At 41.7% G+C, this 17,009-nt stretch overlaps 1 protein-coding gene across 2 annotated transcripts in view; it reads left to right on the top strand.

The window, feature by feature from the left end:
• SH3GL2 (SH3 domain containing GRB2 like 2, endophilin A1) overlaps positions 1 to 17,009 on the top strand; it is a 204,133-nt gene that overhangs the window by 184,693 nt on the left and 2,431 nt on the right. For both annotated transcript variants that reach the window (XM_001925157.6, XM_021063262.1), the window contains exons 4-8: positions 7,643 to 7,786; positions 8,672 to 8,805; positions 11,082 to 11,240; positions 12,737 to 12,840; positions 15,163 to 15,293. In XM_001925157.6, coding sequence (XP_001925192.2) covers positions 7,643 to 7,786; positions 8,672 to 8,805; positions 11,082 to 11,240; positions 12,737 to 12,840; positions 15,163 to 15,293 — 672 coding nt within the window. The remainder of the gene's footprint in view (positions 1 to 7,642; positions 7,787 to 8,671; positions 8,806 to 11,081; positions 11,241 to 12,736; positions 12,841 to 15,162; positions 15,294 to 17,009) is intronic.

Genomic DNA, 17,009 nt, shown 5'->3' with positions numbered 1-17,009 from the left:
GAAAAACCCGAGACTTAGATAAGGTAAGTTATACAGAAATACACAGGAAACGTGCTGGCATGTCTGAACCTCATAGAAACAGCCAACATTTATTGTAAGTTTATCATGTGCCACCAGTGTGACATATATTATATCTTCTATTCCTCACATTATCCTAACCCAGGGAGGGAGAGGTACCATTTTACAGATGAGAAAACTGAGGCCCAAATCACCCAGCAAGAAAAAGAGGTAGGATTTGGACTCAAGCAATCTGACTCCAAGTCTCCCATCTTGATCCCACCATGTTGAACTGGCTGTCCTTTCTGGTGTCGTTTGCACAATAAGCAGCTACGTCCCACCTATAGTTATTTTCTTTTATGTCTACCCTGAAAACAGACTAGCAGAATTGAAATATATACAGTCACTTTTATTGGCTTACTCTCAGGGCTCTATCAAGGAAGAGCATACATTTTTGTCAGTTTAGATGTTAGACCATCAGCCACTGTATCAGTCATTGTGGGTACTAAGGACTAAGACATTTATTAAAGGAATTTGAGCTTTCACAGTTGTAGGAAGATCTGGGTAAATAAAGGCCAATAAAGGAGAGTAAAGGATTAGAGAAAGTTCACTGACCAGCTTTGACCCAGATAAACAAACTTAGATAAGAATCTGGAAGGTAGGCAGGTCTAGCAGGTGGAGCCACACTGCCAAGGGCAGCTGGCAGGGAAGACTATGGCAGACTGTTGGCTCTTCAGGGTTACTATACCTCTGTGAGTTTGCAGCAAAAGCTCTGAGCCTGGGGTCACTCTTGGTCAGCAGAATTAGCATTCAAGAAGAAGAGCCAGCAGCAAGTATGAAATCAAGGACAAACTGGAACTGGTTTTCACCTCAGCCTTAAGAGTGTATGGCTGCTGCTTCACTGTTGCCTCCCAAATCTTGTACAGCCTCACTTTGGACCAATTCTAGCATGGAAGCATGCAAGGAAGGGATTGTGGGAAATGTAGTTTAACAGTGGAACACACCAGCACACACTGCTGGAAAGAGAACACGGAGGGGCAGAAAGGTGTGCTTTCTCCTGTTTCCAGTGCCTGTGGGGTGTGTCTGTGCTAGTTTACTGTTTTGGCAGTTATCACCGAGTTAACAACTTTCAGAATGAAATGATTTTCAGGGATACAGAGCTATCAAGATTTGGAGTCTGGATTTTTATTCATGGTTGTATGACCCAGACCTAATTTGTATATATATGTAAGTATGTATGTATGTATATGTGTTTGTTTTCTCTGTGCTATTTTATTTTTAATTTTTAAAGTTTTATTGAAGTATAGTTGATTTATATTGTTGTGACAATTCTGCTGAACAAAAAAAGTGATTCAGTTATACATGTACACACATCCATTCTCTTTCTGATTCTGTTCCCACATAGATTATCACAAAATATTGGGTAGAGTTCTCTGTGCTACAGAGCAGGTCATTGACCAGTCATTGACCTCAGTGTGCATATGCCAGTCCCAACCCCCAGTCTATCCCCCCGACACACCCATCTGTCCCTTTTGGTAACTGTAAGTTTATTTCAATGTATTATGCTGTTTTCCATGACAGATAGGACCTAATGGTTTGTCTTCCTGTTTGTTCATTTGGATTAAGAAATAAAAATGTTCAAAAACTAAGATTTAGCAGAAGTACTAGGTTCTCACCATTCCCAGCTAGTTACCACACTAGTGACTTAAGAGAGATTGAGCAGTGACTCATGTGGACAGCACCTTCAGGTCTGAGGAAAATAACTCCATCTGGCAGCAGAAGGAGAGCATCTGCTTTACTCTCAGCAGAGCCCTGACATCTCTTGGGCTGTGCCCAGAATTAGAGAGCTCAGCAAGGGATGTTACAGATTATGCTTTAGAGTTGGGAGCCGATTTGGACTGAGCTTTGGCCATCCCTGTTTCTCTTCCCTAAAAGATAGTTTAGATTTTTGAGGCCAAAAAAGAAACTGCCCCCGCCCCCCGCCGTCTCCTATTTTCAGCAGGGGTTAAAACAGTGGAAGCCCTTCTGGGAAGTAATTCACCTTTTTCTGGTCATCCTACTTTCATTTCTGATTGTTTCAGTTCACCTAGTACATTTTCTTCCAGAAATGACCTAGACGTGGACTCATCAAGACCTTGCTTTTGTTGGTTTTTTCCTGATGGCATTTCACCTGTTAATCCTCACTAATTTTTCCCACCCTAGACAATTGTCTTGACACCACGAAACATATTTTTCTGCAAGACATGTGGGTAAAAAGACCCTCAGAGTTGGAGTAATGCCTGGTTCAGCCACTAAATTAGGTCTCCTGATGGAAAAAGAAGTGGGAAACCTGTTAAATTTAGTTTTTTTTTCATAATGGAAGTAATATATGTTCATATTACATAAATAGTTTTTTAAGCTTTCTATCAAAAACAGCAGTCCCCCTGGAATTGCATCCCTTTCCCCCATTTCTTTTTCCCAGAAACAACACTTTCCAAACCTGTTTGGCTGTTTACTTATGATCTTGAAACAACATGCTTATGTTTCTTCTTCTGTTTGATTTTCCAGCTCTAGGTTTTCAGTTTGATTTCCAGTTTAGAAGATGAGAATTGTTTGCTCCTTTCTTATTTTCCTATTCTTTCACATTTGTTCCTTTTCTCATTTTTCCAGTATGTTTATAGCATAATTTTTGTTAGGTCTGTGTTTAGTGTTTACATCCCATGCCCTTGTAAACCTGTACAAACCTGAGACATGCAGAAAAATATTATTCTATTTCCTTTCTTGTATTTTTTTTAAATTTTTTCTTGAAGTTAATAATGGTTTTAATTTTCATTTTCTTAACTTTTTTGGTACCTTGCACTAATTCTTCCCAAACCCTCTGCCACAAATATGAATTTCCGATCGACATATAGAGATATGCCAGATGTCAGCCATCTTTGAGCTACATAACTGATGCTGCATTCTAGATTGATTGCTATCTGAGTTTGGGATTCCCCAGAAGCAAACCATAAGGCAAGCTTGTAGGCACAAGTAGTTGATTTAGAAGATGATTTCAGGAAATGCCATTGGGGGATTAAGCTGATGCAGGGTGCATTGTAAAGCAAGGTACAGCAGTGGACAACTATAACCTGATTCCACTAGGGATTATGGCGCCCCTGTAGCTCCTTATGGCTCATGGCTCTGTGAGCTGTGTGTACCTCGTTACGTGTCGCTGCATTTGCATTCAATGCCTGATGCACAAAGGCCATCTTGAGATCTCCCTTTGTCACATTCACCTCTTTGTTACAATAGAGTTGGGTGGATGGCGCTTATTAACCATAGTGGTCTTTTTCTAGACCCCATACCTGTTCATTTTCTTGATAGACACTTTCATTTTGGTAGAATTCCTCTTCCATTACCTTGGAAAGAACAATATACTGAAATCTTCCTTGTGTATATGAAAATGTCGTATATTACCTTTATAATGCATTAATAATTTGAATGTAGGATTGTAGATTACTTTCTCCAAAAAAAATTGGAATCATTGCTTCATTGCTTTCTGAGGAAATTTCTCATGTTTTTCATGGTTATCTCATGTTCAGTGACCTTCTAATACCTGATACTTTGTATGTATCAGGGGCTCCATAATCCCTAGTGGAATCAGGTTATAGTTGTCCACTGCTGTACCTTGCATTACAATGCACCCTGCATCAGCCTAATCCCCCAATGGCATTTTTTTCCCTTCCGAAATGGTTTAGAACTATCTCTTTGTGCCCAGTGTTAGGAAATTTTATATTAATAGTCCTCAGTATGGACTCTTTTATCCATTGTGCTAACCATTCAATTGACCCTTTCAACCTAGAAATACACATTTGTTAGTTCAAAAATTTTCTTGAGCTTTTAAAAAGAATTTTTTCACTTTTGTTTCTATGTTCATTCTTTTTGGAGCTTCAGCTGTTATTCAGCTGCTAGACCGCATGGATTGATCTGATTTTATGCCTTCTTTCTGATTTTTTATCTCTTTGGGTTTTTTGTTCTACCCTTTGTGGGGTTGCCTCAACTTCTTCATCTCTGCTTCTCTTGGTTTTTAAAATTTTACATTTTGTTGAAATCATACTTAAAGTTAAAATTATGTGTTACTTTCTAAAAATTCTTTTTATTTCATGGATAAAGTGTCTTAGACACCTAGAAATAGTAATGATAGCTACTTTCCCTTCTCTGAATTTCCTTGTATGTTATGATTCTCTCATGTTAGATGTTCTTGGCTAACGTTTTCCACCTAGGCAGAGACAAGTAAAGCTGAGTCAGGTGGCTGGGGCTTATTAACTGTAATGGCTTCACTTTAGGGTAACAGCCTAAAGTGGTTGCATTGGGTACTTCCAGCTTTGAGTATCTGTAGGTCTCTTGGGTTGGTTGTATTCCCCAGAGAACAACCTTCTAGTTCCCTGCCCATAGGGTAGGAACCTCACTGCCATTTCTCTACGGGATAAGTAGGGGATGTGCTCTGGCAAGCATCACAGTACACAGTGAGGTCTGCCCCTAAGGCCCTTTTCGCAGCATAGGTCGGGTGTCCTCTTTTCAAAAGAACTTGGCTAGATTGCTACACCTCTTATTCCTCAACAAAAGAAATGGGTTTTCTAGTTCTCATCCTCTGTTATGTTTCAAAAGGTTCTCAGTTGCATGAGCCTAAGGATGTGAGCAGAGTCTGGTTATGACACCCACTAACATGAGAGTCTACTAGTTTCCAGGAGTCTGTGTATTCATGTATTCTGTCCATCAGTGGACGTGGGTTAAGTGTCTACTGCATGTACAGAGTTAATGCTAATCCTGTCTGGGAGGTACCTGGAGCAGCACACCAGCATCCTGCTCTCCTGGGCCAGGGGAGAATTGCTATTAGGAAGCTGTTTCTGCAGTAAACCCAGTGGGGCCCACTTGAATTAGAAGAGTGAGGGTGGGGAAGTGAAGATGGAGGTTTAGGTAGATAGTAACAACTTGAAAGACTAAAACTGTGGGGAAAAAAATGTAAAAGGTAATGTGAATGAGAGGAGTTAGGTCTCCTTAGAAGAGAAGAGGGTCCCTGGGGGCACATGCTGCTGGGTTAAGCCCTCTAGGCTGAGACTCTATTACAGGAAGGAGTGCCATGGATTTAAATTTGTGATTTTCCAGACTTCCTCTTGGTTTCTTAAAGTACTGCTTTTAAAAATGGTTTAAAGACAATTATGTTAACACTTGAAAATGGTTAATTCAGAGGTCTCTTAGTTTTTTTCCAGGATCACAGAAGTTTTACTAGTCCAGGAGTCTTAAAAATACTTAATGATTGTGAATAAATTGAAAAGCCAGTCTCTTCAAATATGTGAATCAATATGTATTTTAGATGGTTTGAAGAAATAGCTAAACTCATAGAATATGATTTTCTTCTCCTTTCTTGGGAAAATGTGGAACATATTCCAGATGTTCTTAAGTAATTAGCAGAAGAATAAAGCTCTTCATAATTGAACATTCAAAATGATGAGTTTGAAAATCAGCCACAGTATATTAAACTATTACCAGAAGACAACTCTTAACAGAACTAAGATATCAGCACAAATCAGTAACCAGCTTTTGTAAAAGGAATGCATCTTTTGTGTAAAATAGTCAGAACAGGATTTGAAGGGATTAACCACCCTGTGTGGGTTCTTTACTCTGTTTCTTTGATGTTCATTTATCTTCTTTCCCTCCATTCATTTGGTACCTGTTATTGCCTAGTGTCTGCTTATCTCAATTTTGTTTGTGCTCTTGTTACTCCTTCTTATTGCTCTCCTAGTACCTTGTGTGTATTAGCTACTATTACATTTATAATATTTGTTACCACTGTCTGTTTATGTATCTGATGCCTCACTATACTGTAAGCACCTTGGCAGGACTATGTCTTTCCTGGATCTCAAGTATGGCTTACTGTAGAAAAGTCTTTGAATATATATATGAGTGTTATCATTACCACTCAAAATGTGGCATCATGTGACATTTTCTTTTTCTTTTTAGGGCCACACCAGCAGCATATGGTAGTTCCCAGGCTAGGGGTTGAAGCAGAGCTGCAGCTGCTGGCCTACACTACAGCCACAGCAACACCTGATCGAGCCAAGTCTGCAGCCTTGCAGCCACTTGCAGCAACATCGGATCCTTAACCCACTGAACGAGGCCAGTGATGGAGTGACGCCACTGAGTGAGGCTGGTGACAGAGACAACATCAGGTCCTTAACCCGCTGAGCCACAATGAACTCCCTTGTGACATTTTCAGTTTTTCAAATTTAATATGTGTGGTGCACTTTTCTGTGAGAAACATGGTGAACAAAACGTGAATTTTATATTTTTTCGAGGTACCACCAGTCCTCTTGTATTGCTGCTAGCCTAGCTGCTGCTCATTATGTGATTCTAAGCTTAAAGAAGTTTCTCTCCTGAAGCCTTCTTTGCAATGCCCACTCCCACAGACGAGGGTGATGCTATACTTTTGTAACTTGCTGTAATCCCCCCACATGACACTTAGTATATACACTTTACTCTCATTGCTTTTAAAATAAATGCTATGCTCAGTTCACTATAAACTTTGTAAAGACAGAGACCATAGCTCTCTTGTTCATTATGATACCCTTGGGGCAGGCTTGGGAGGGGATCCTCTTATGGTAATTCTCCTCATCTCCAGATTCAACCTTTGAAGCCCAAAGTTTAAGTAAAAGCCTATTCGAAACAAATGTTCAAGATGAAATGTCATCCACCCCCAAATGCTTGAAAGTATGTGCTTTTGCTATGATTTCCTCAGGGTTTCCATGCAGATGGAATCCTGAGCACAACCCTAGGTTAAGAACAGCCCCAACTCTGATAATGAATGTGAGAAACCTTAGTGTCCTAGCATTGAGTAAATCATTGGCTTCAACAATGTGGTAATAAAACTGTTTCTTCCATGAAAACTGGATTTGCCTTCTAGGCATCTTTTATAAAAATAAGAGGAGGGAAAAAATGGAAATGCTGTCTTTGTGACACAAAACTAATTTTTAGAAGCAGTTATGTGTGAGAGAAGTAATTAAGTCTTTTTAATGAACACAATATTTCTGTTCTTCATGGGTCTGTTTACTGTCAGAATCTTAGTTGAGAAGTGATTTGGAAAATAGTTCTATTTTATACGTGGTGTAAGTGAAACATGGCATAAGGCCCACAATGCAAGAATGAACTAATTTCTTACTTTAGTCTGTAGGCTCCAAGAACTGTACTGTAAAAGTAGAATCCTAAAACTTAGAGATCGCATAATCCCGTAGTTTTTAAGGATTTCTGTGAGCCACCCACGTCCATAGACAGACAGTGCAGGGCCACAGCAATGAAGAGAGTATCAGGGCACAGGAGGATGAGCAAGAACACACAAGGATAGCATCTTCACCCGGAAAAGCTTTGCTTTTTCTAATAAATTCCTCATGAGATTTTGAGAGAAAAGGAAAGTTTAATAATTAAAACACAGCAGAAAGAAAAAAAATATCTGTATTGTCTGTATTTATCTGTGGACCAACCTGCACATCTTCTAGATGAAGGCATTGGTGAGGGTGTAGTTTGCAGTTGCTGAGCTGGTTTAGAGACTAGTTAAGGTCTGATTCTCCATCTAGCTCTGCTGCTCCTATGTCACATCGCCTATTTTGACAGTCTCTCATTTCTTTGCCTCCAGCTTCCAGAGCCAAACTCAGCATGATCAACACCATGTCAAAAATCCGTGGCCAAGAAAAAGGGCCAGGCTATCCCCAGGCAGAAGCACTGCTGGCCGAGGCCATGCTTAAGTTCGGAAGAGAGCTTGGAGATGACTGCAACTTCGGTAATGAGTGCTGGCTCACGTTTTAATTTTTCATTTGTACGTGGGGTTTTTAGTGCCACGAAAAAAAATTCTGTAGGAAATAATTCAAGCCATTTTATATTTTGATTCTCAGTTTGAGGTTGTGTACACAAGGGCCCCAAATATGTTTTCAGAGTCATTTCATCATTTTTAGTGGGATTTGTCATCAGGATTTTATTTATTTCCTTTTTCCCCTGATGAGATCCCATCATTACAGTAGCTGGTTGATGTATCTGGATGCCTGGACGCTGACCTTTGCGTGCGTCTGGGAGTAACTGAGTTGGTCAGAGCAAACAGTCACATCAGCATGATTCAACGTCCCACCCCAGGAGCTTCCTCTTAGATCTCTGCTCTTCTGTACGTGGTACCTAATTTTAGTACCCCAGGTGAATTTCCTCACCCTTTTCACCTCTGACCCTCAGTCACCATACTCACCATCTTCTGTTTCCACTCCTTCCTGATGTGAGATCTCAGCAAGTGACTGGCCTTTTTGACTGAGGCCTGTTTTTGCCTCCTGGTATTTGCTTTTGCTGACTGCATTGGCATTAAACGGATCTCCTGCAAGGGAGGGTTGGGAGCTTCCAAATTGCTTTTAAAGGAAAAGCAAATTTTTCTGTTCCTTATAATAAGGAGAGCACTGCCACCCTTTGGGGGCACGGAGTCTCTTGTACTCAGTGAACATTTACAAAGTGTCTCAGGTGGAAAATACGCTCATCTCTGGAGGGCGTTATATGCTGTGTCTCCTGTGTTGGCTCTCTTCAGAGATGGGCAGTGATCCCTGGGTTTTCGTCCATGATGGGCCCTCTGATTGCAAGTGCCTTTCCCCTTTGTTCTTTAACATGCAAGCCCATCATTGTCCCCTTCCAGGCCCCGCGCTTGGTGAGGTAGGGGAGGCCATGCGGGAACTCTCAGAGGTGAAAGACTCTTTGGACATGGAAGTGAAGCAGAACTTCATTGACCCCCTTCAGAATCTTCATGACAAGGATCTGAGGGAAATTCAGGTATCAGCAACTCATTCTTTGGGAAATGGGCAGTTGGAATTGTACAGATGCTGGTGCCATTTTCCTTTAGAAAACATCTTTTAGGCTTAGCTTGCATGTTGTCAGCTGTGAGCATGTGAATTGCAAAATAGTCCAGCACAATTTCTGGCTTGAGAGAAGCCAGAAATGCAGTACATTTTGTCTACCCATTGTGACTGTGCCACTCATGAGTATTACATTGACTTCTCCATGTTCAGTTTTCAAGTTTTTTCAAGCTTTTTTCTCCTGAAGGATAATATCTTGTACCTGATAATATACAATTTTATTAATAATTCTATGATTTTCTGGGGTGATTTCACCCTCTAAAATACTAGCTGTACCATTGTTACCTTAAATACATAGTTATTCAATTACCCTATAAACATTTTTTGCATTTTTATAATGGTATTTACCCAACTATCCTCTTTTTTAAAATATGTAGCCAACAGTTGAGCTATTCCAAATAAATAAGTTCACCTCACTTTAGCCCTAACTAGGTGTGTAATGTTTGCTCATTCATTCCTTCAACAAATATTTGTTGAGCTTGTCTGAAATTTGTTTTTCTTGACTATAACATGAGGTAACATAGCTTGGAATCTCCCCAGTCTCCTTATTTGAGCTTAAATCTCCTTTAAGCCCTACCACCTGCTCAAGGTCACACATTTAGTATGAGGTCAACTCACTCTAAATCTAACATGTAACTCTGACTCCAATGCTCTGCCCTGCAGCTGACTGCAAGTTCAGATGTGTTTTTGTTTGTTTGTTTATTTGTTTGTTTTTAAATCTTCCTTCCAAAAGAACAGACATTTCATTTGGGTCAGGGATGGATTGGAGGCAGACTGTGTAATGGGAAGGAAAGCTGAGGATATTCTACTTCTCATTTCTTCACCACTCTCAGCTCTGTTCATTCCCTTCCCTTTCACCACGCAAGATTATGGGAAATCTAGCATTTTCTGCCACCCATTAGTAGTGGAACACTGCAGCTCATAGGAAAAAAAAATACCTTGTAGCTTTGGGAAACTTCTTTCCCACTTGGTCACTAGAGGTGTTGGGCAAGGCTAGGCAGCCACACACCTGAGACTTGTGCACCTGGGATGAGGCAGAGGGATTGGAGTGCAGTGTGGGGTGTTAGGTTCCTGCTCAGGTCTCCTCCAGGTTAAGTCCATGACTAATTGTCATCATTTGCTAGATGGAAGACTTATATTAATCTATGATTCCCTGAAAGCTGCACCAGTCAATTGGGTTAAGTGTTAAGACATAGATTCCTAGACCCTAGCCCTGCATAATCTAATTCAGGTAATCAAGCAGTCTCTTGGAGTAGACCATGATGGAAGATAATAAGAAAGGGAATGTGTGTGTGTGTGTGTGTATACACATACATACATACATATACATGGCTGGGTCACATTGCTACGTGTTGGAAATTGGCACAACATTGTAAATCAGCTATACTTTAAAAAAAAAAAGAAAAAATCTGTGTTTTTTTCTTTTTTCTTTCCGCGCCTGTGACATATGGAAGTTCCCAGACTAGGGGTAGAATCAGAGCTGCAGCTGCCAGCCTACACCACAGCCACAGCGACTCAGGATCCAAGTCACATCTGCAGCCTACTCTGAGCCACATCTTTAACCCACTGAGCCAGGCCAGGTTTTAAACCCACATCCTCATGGACACTAGTCAGGTTCTTAACATGCTGAGCCACAATGGGAACCCACAAATCCATGTTTTTAATAAGCATCTTAGATAAATCTAACAGGCTAGATTACCTCAAAGATAAATCCTTTCCAGCATTAATGTTCTATGATATAAGAAATAAGACTATCATTCTTTCTCACCTCATTTCAAACTGTTTTTTTTCTTTGCTTTCCTATGAGATACCACTTCTCTTGAAAAAGGAGACTTTCAAGACTCACCTGCCTACGCTTTCCAAATGTGTAGAGTGTGTGCACCCATTCCCAGCTTCCATAATGGGATGGAGAGGCATATATTCCACCTTGGCTTTGGCCCAGCCAGGGCAGAAAATAAAGGACACTCTATTTCCCACAATTTCTTCCTTGCTTCTAATTATTGTTAAAGATGTTTCTCCACATTTAGTCTTTGGAAGCATTTGCCCCACTGATGCATGTTTCTTTATTTTTCTTGTGACGTAATTTTTAGAGCTTAGCCTGTCTTATTTTGGAGGCATGATGGGAAAGTGAGGCATGACTAGGCCCTTTCCATACATCCTTTCAAAGCATATTCCCGCCCTTGATTTCTTCAGCATCATCTAAAGAAGTTGGAGGGTCGACGCCTAGATTTTGATTATAAGAAAAAACGACAAGGCAAGATTCCCGATGAAGAGTTACGTCAAGCGCTGGAGAAATTTGATGAGTCTAAAGAAATTGCTGAGTCCAGCATGTTCAATCTATTAGAGATGGATGTGAGTGACTCTCCTGTGGTTTTTAATTTAATCTTGCCAGTGAAGCACATGATTAATGTGGTAAAGGGTTATGTAATTAGAAATGTTAATAATTGATTTCACTGTTGAGAACCTCAATAGATGGTTATTTCTTTAAAATTATTTGAAATTATAAAGTAGACTAAGAAATGGTAAAACTATCTGTATTCCTATAGTTTGATTTAATTAGGTTTTTGTCTGCTAGTGATCTTAAAATATTATAAATCGAGGTGACATAAAAGCATGTTTCTGATGACCTACTTATAAGTCCAATAGCTTAAAAAAATACTCTGTTGAAATGTAGGGCAGATTGACTTCAGACAGTATAAGAATATCAATCAGGTAAAATACTTTTCAGAAGTGAGTGTCCAGTATATGTTAAGATGTTCTGTATTTTGAAGTAAAGTTGACATTTTCTTTCCACAGGTAATTTCTATTGAGATTGAAGATTGTAGCATAGATACTACATTTGGGATATAGATGAGATAGTTGAAAAGTTGCCTTCCCATTTCCAGAGCACCAAATTATAGGTCATGGCTTCAGAAGTTACATTCTGACCACTCATGGCATAAGACCTGTTACTCAGCTTTCCTGTCCTTGTTCCTCCCCACTTCCGGCCCCATCATTTGCTACCCAGCTTCTCCTGTATGTACTTACCACTCCCCTGACTGGTGGCAGGGGAGGCATGTTGAACATATGCAGACTTGCCCGCCACCCAGAGACAGTGTTGGTTTGTGTTTATGAAAAGCAGATTGTCCAGCTAACTACAGAAGAGGAAAACCGTGGGTGTGAGCATGACCTGAATCACGTCTTCCCTGCATCCAGGGCCCCACCCCAAAACTCATGGGACAGCAGGGTCTCATTGATTTGGAGGCCATAACTCAGCCAGATCACAACGCAAGATGCAAAATGAAGAGTAACCGAGAAAGTGTAGAATGTCGGAGCTGGAATGAACCCAAGATGTCACTTGACCCAACCCTTTTACATTACAAGTGAGGCTCAGAAAGAACAAAAGATTTTCCATCATGCTACACTGCCTCCCATAGTGCTTCGTGTGAGAAATCAATGTTCACATTTTTATTAACAGCACTAATATTGACTTGGCATGAAAAGTATAGGGAGCAAAGAATGTCCTAGTCAATGTACCTTTTGTCCTATAGGAATTCGATAACGTAAGCCAAATCCTAATCAGAAGGTTGTAGCCAAACCTGATACTGTTTGACAAGACTTATGTGAGCTTCAGGAGGATTCTGTCTAATGTTTCTTCTCGTAGAGTTTCCAAGTGTAGGTTTGCTGTATTATCCTCAGTCAATTTGGAACCTGCAAAACTATCAGTCAGCTTAACTTACCACACAGTTATGGGCATTGTCAGGCACAGGGCTGTATGCAGGGGCAGCTCTGTCAGATGTACTGAGTAGTAGCAGTTGGTTAAAGATAGCAAACTGGTAACTAAGGCATGATTCCCCTGTTGATTGCAGATTGAACAGGTGAGCCAGCTCTCTGCACTTGTCCAAGCCCAGCTGGAGTACCATAAGCAAGCCGTCCAGATCCTGCAGCAGGTCACCGTTAGACTGGAAGAAAGGTATCATCCGGATTCCTGCCTTTTACATTTCCATTTTCTTGCTATAAAATGATGTGTAAAGAAATGGAAATATTAGAATACATTTGAAGAAAAACTCCCACCACAATTCCTGCTGGTCCTATACAGACACCTTGTGAACCATTCATTTTGATTTTATATTGTCTTGGGCTTTGTTTTACTTTGTTCTGTTGAATCTCATTTTGTGTTTATGAGAGGTCGATACTTAGGTTTTATTTTGGTTGCCACAGATGGGACCCAGGACACTACTAATGATAATGGATGTGATTTGCTCAGCAGCTATTCTGTGTGGGTACCAAAGGCATATCATCCTCAGTCACATACAGCCCTGGAACCGTGTCTCTTTAGCCTTACCTAACCGATGAGCAGACTGAGGCTTAGGATCACACAGTGGGGCAACAGGGCTTCACATTTAAGCATAACCTATTGGAAAGCCTGTGTTATTTTGCACCTTATGTTTCTTTGAATGGTGGTGACAAGGTCCACCAGAGGCAGCTGCTTTCGTAGGCCTGTTCTGCATTCTCATATGTGCCCCATAGCCAGGCTGGGGTAGTTTTCTTTTGGAATGGGGCTCCCTAGTGCTGCGGAGAGTGTGTATGGTGCCTGTTGCTATATAATATGGGTTACTTTATTTAAGCTGAACGTGTATGCCTCAGAGGCTGGCCTCACCAGCTTTTATTCTCAGCTGTGGCCAGATTTGACTCTCACAGCTGTTGATACGGCCATAAATGTGCAAGGCAGCCTCCACTTATGATGCTGTATGAGGAGCAACTTCCTGACCTGTTTCTATCTGGCCAGCCTCCTCTTCTTGGTATCTTCCTTGACTAGTGCTTTGATTGTGCACCTCCCCACAGTGCACACTTGTGGAAATATGTGTGTGACATGCCAAAGCCTCTAAAAAGGCTTCAAACCATGCCCTTCAAAGTACTAAAGAAATTTTATATGTCTTTGTGACAGTTGTTAAGCATGGAGGCCACTTTTCTTGTTTTCCCCTAAAATGTTTAGAGTCACTGTTACTCTTCAATCACCATACCCTAAACTCTCCCCACCCTTGCAGATCTGCCCTACACTTTGCTTAATGACCACCTAAAAGGGTGGGAAGTACTCAGGGGTGAGCAGAATACTTTGCCTGCCTGTACCTTTCCACCTTTCTTCCTTCTTCCTTGGCTTCTTTCCTTTCCCTCTGTGCTGTTCTCAGAACACACAGTATTTCCTCCTCTCCTCCCCCCACACCTTCTCAAGCTCTGCATGGAATAACTTTCTTCTGGAAACAACTGTTTATCTAGAAATGACTTCTGATGATCTTTCACCTCTGTCCTTAAGCCTTCTCCAGCCTCCCCTGGGACAGGTAGCTCCTCCCCATCTCACTGCCAGCTCCATCCCTGTGTTCCTGCAGCATTTGGTACAAATCTCCATGGCAGCACTTATTACAATTCACGGTAATCAGTTGTTTGTGTTCTGTCTCCACTCCAGACCATAAGCTGTTTGAGGGTAAGAATTGTGTCTTACTCACCTTTTGTGTTCCTGGTGCCTAGCGCAGTGCAGACTTGCAGAGTGAGCTCGGAATTAATGAGGGAGAACCTGAGAGGAAGGATGAAAGCAATGAGGGTATAACTGCAGAGAGCGTGACCCCAGCGCCCAAGTGGAGACAGACACAGATAAGAAAACTGAGGGTCCTTTTCAGATTTCACCTGCTCCACAGTGGTAGATTGGTAGCTAGTCAAAGCATTTTCTCGATTTAATTGCTTTTCTTTTTGCTTCTTAATTGACTACACATCCCACCTCCCACCTCCTACCTTTTCTTTTTCTTTCTTTCTTTCTTTCTTTCTTTCTTTCTTTCTTTCTTTCTTTCTTTCTTTCTTTCTTTCTTTCTTTCTTTCTTCCTTTCTTTCTTCCTTCCTTCCTTCCTTCCTTCCTTCCTTCCTTCCTTTCTTCCTTTCTTCCTTTCTTCCTTTCTTTCTTCCTTTCTTTCTTCCTTTCTTTCTTCCTTTCTTTCTTCCTTTCTTTCTTCCTTTCTTTCTTTCTTTCTTTCTCTGTCTGTCTGTCTGTCTGTCTTTGTAAAGGCCACACCTGCAGCATATGGAGGTTTGCAGGTTAGGGGTTGAATCAAACTACAGCTGCCAGCCACAGTCACAGACACAGCCACGCCAGATCTGAGACATGTGCTTGACCTACAGCACAGCTCACAGCAACGCCGGATCCTTAACCCACTAAGTAGGGCTAGGGATTGACCCTTCATCCTCATGTCAGATTCGTTTCCAACAAGCCACGACAGGAACTCCCCATCTTTTCTCTTTAATGCAGAATAAGACAAGCTTCATCTCAGCCTCGAAGGGAGTATCAGCCCAAACCTCGAATGAGCCTGGAGTTTCCAACTGGGGACAGCACTCAGCCCAATGGGGGCCTCTCCCACACAGGCACCCCCAAACCTGCAGGTAAGTATCGGATCCCTGGTACATGGCCTTGGCCACGCCCCATGAACACTCTTCCAGAAATTCTAGGAGCAATCCCATCTGGCTACATAAGAATTATGCAGGAATATATTTCTTACAGGATGGTTTTGTCAGGTAGAAACTCTCTTAAAGGAGTTCCTTCTTGTCTCATTCATTCTCTTTCCCTCCTTTACTCTCTCTCTCCTCTGTAAAGCCTTCATTGTACGTCCCTTTTACCCTCAGTCTCCATCGGCGCACACTTACCTGCTTTAACACATTTGATACTGACCCTCTTTTGTGGTCTTTAAATCACTGTAATATGTCAGTTGAGTTGTAGGGATGTCATCTTCTTTCCTGTCTGTCCCTTTCTGTGATTCCAGCATGCGTGGGGGTGAGTGCCCCAAGGCAGTGCATGCCCTTGTACACTCACACATACCCCACAGATGGCAGCTCCAGAAACCTGCTGCGTTGGGTTTCTTGAGGCCCACGAACATGAGGGTGAATATATTTGCAGATGAATATATTTTGAATCCCACTATCTGCTGGATTTTCTTCCCCTCCCCACCCTCCACCAGTTCATTGTGCTATGGTAACAGGTAGGTGCATTAAAAGCTGAAAATTATTTTCTTTCAGAGATGTAGATGTATAACTGATTGTATTATTCTTTTACTTGGTCCCACTGCTTTCTACCCCCTGCATACAGAACAGATAAAAGCCTGTGCTTGAGGTATATTCATCCTTAAGAATCTGCTTGGTCGAAGAGTGGGAACTGCCTTATCCTGGATATGGATGTTAAGGATGGGAAGCTCTCTCCTGTTTCCCTGTATCCCCAGTGCTGGATGTTCTACAGAAGGAAATGTTTTATGAGATGCTCTCAGGAGACCATGAAGGCAAAAAGGGAGGGTGTGATGACCATTGGCTCTGCTCCTCGGGCTTACCTCTGCTGCTCAGAGCCCTCGTGTGGGGCTTTTGCTGGTTATAAGGACTAGGCACATAATGTAACCTGGCTTCTCCCTGCTCAGAAAGCAAACACATATCTCATTTTTCTTTTGGAGACTTGTTAATTTGCTTTCTCTAAGTTAAAAAAAATCATTATCAGAGTTTCCGTCGTGGCTCAGTGGTTAATGAATCCGACTAGGAACCAGGAGGTTGCGGGTTCGGTCCCTGGCCTTGCTCAGTGGGTTAAAGGATCCGGCGTTGCCGTGAGTTGTGGTGTAGGTCGCAGATGCGGCTCGGATCCTGTGTTGCTGTGGCTCTGGTGTAGGCCGGTGGCTATGGCTCTGATTCGACCCCTAGCCTGGGAACCTCCATATGCCATGGGAACAGCCCTAGAAAAGACAAAAAGACCAAAAAAAAAAAAAAAAAATCATTGTCCCCCTTCAGAGCCATCCAGGTGGCATGGAGCTGTTTCCACTTGCCTGAGTTTATACGCATGTGTGTATGCCTGCTATGGTAATACTTTTGCTCATTTAACAGTTTTCTCTCTCTCTCTCTCTTTTTTTTTTTTTTTTTGTCTCTTTTTTAGGGCCACACCCATGGCATCTGGAGGTTCCCAGGCTAGGGGTTGAATTGGAGCTGTAGCTGCCAGCCTACGCTACAGCCACAGCAATGCAGGATCTGAGCTGCGTCCGAGACCTACGCCACAGCTCATGGCAATGCTGGATCTTTAACTCACTGAGTGAGGCCAGGGATCAAACCCACGTCCTCATGAAAACTAGT

The sequence above is a fragment of the Sus scrofa genome, chromosome 1, assembly GCF_000003025.6.
Source record: "Sus scrofa isolate TJ Tabasco breed Duroc chromosome 1, Sscrofa11.1, whole genome shotgun sequence".
In the NCBI taxonomy this organism is placed as follows: domain Eukaryota; kingdom Metazoa; phylum Chordata; class Mammalia; order Artiodactyla; family Suidae; genus Sus; species Sus scrofa.
Note: the sequence above shows the minus strand (reverse complement) of the source record. Positions and strands in the feature narration are given on the sequence as shown.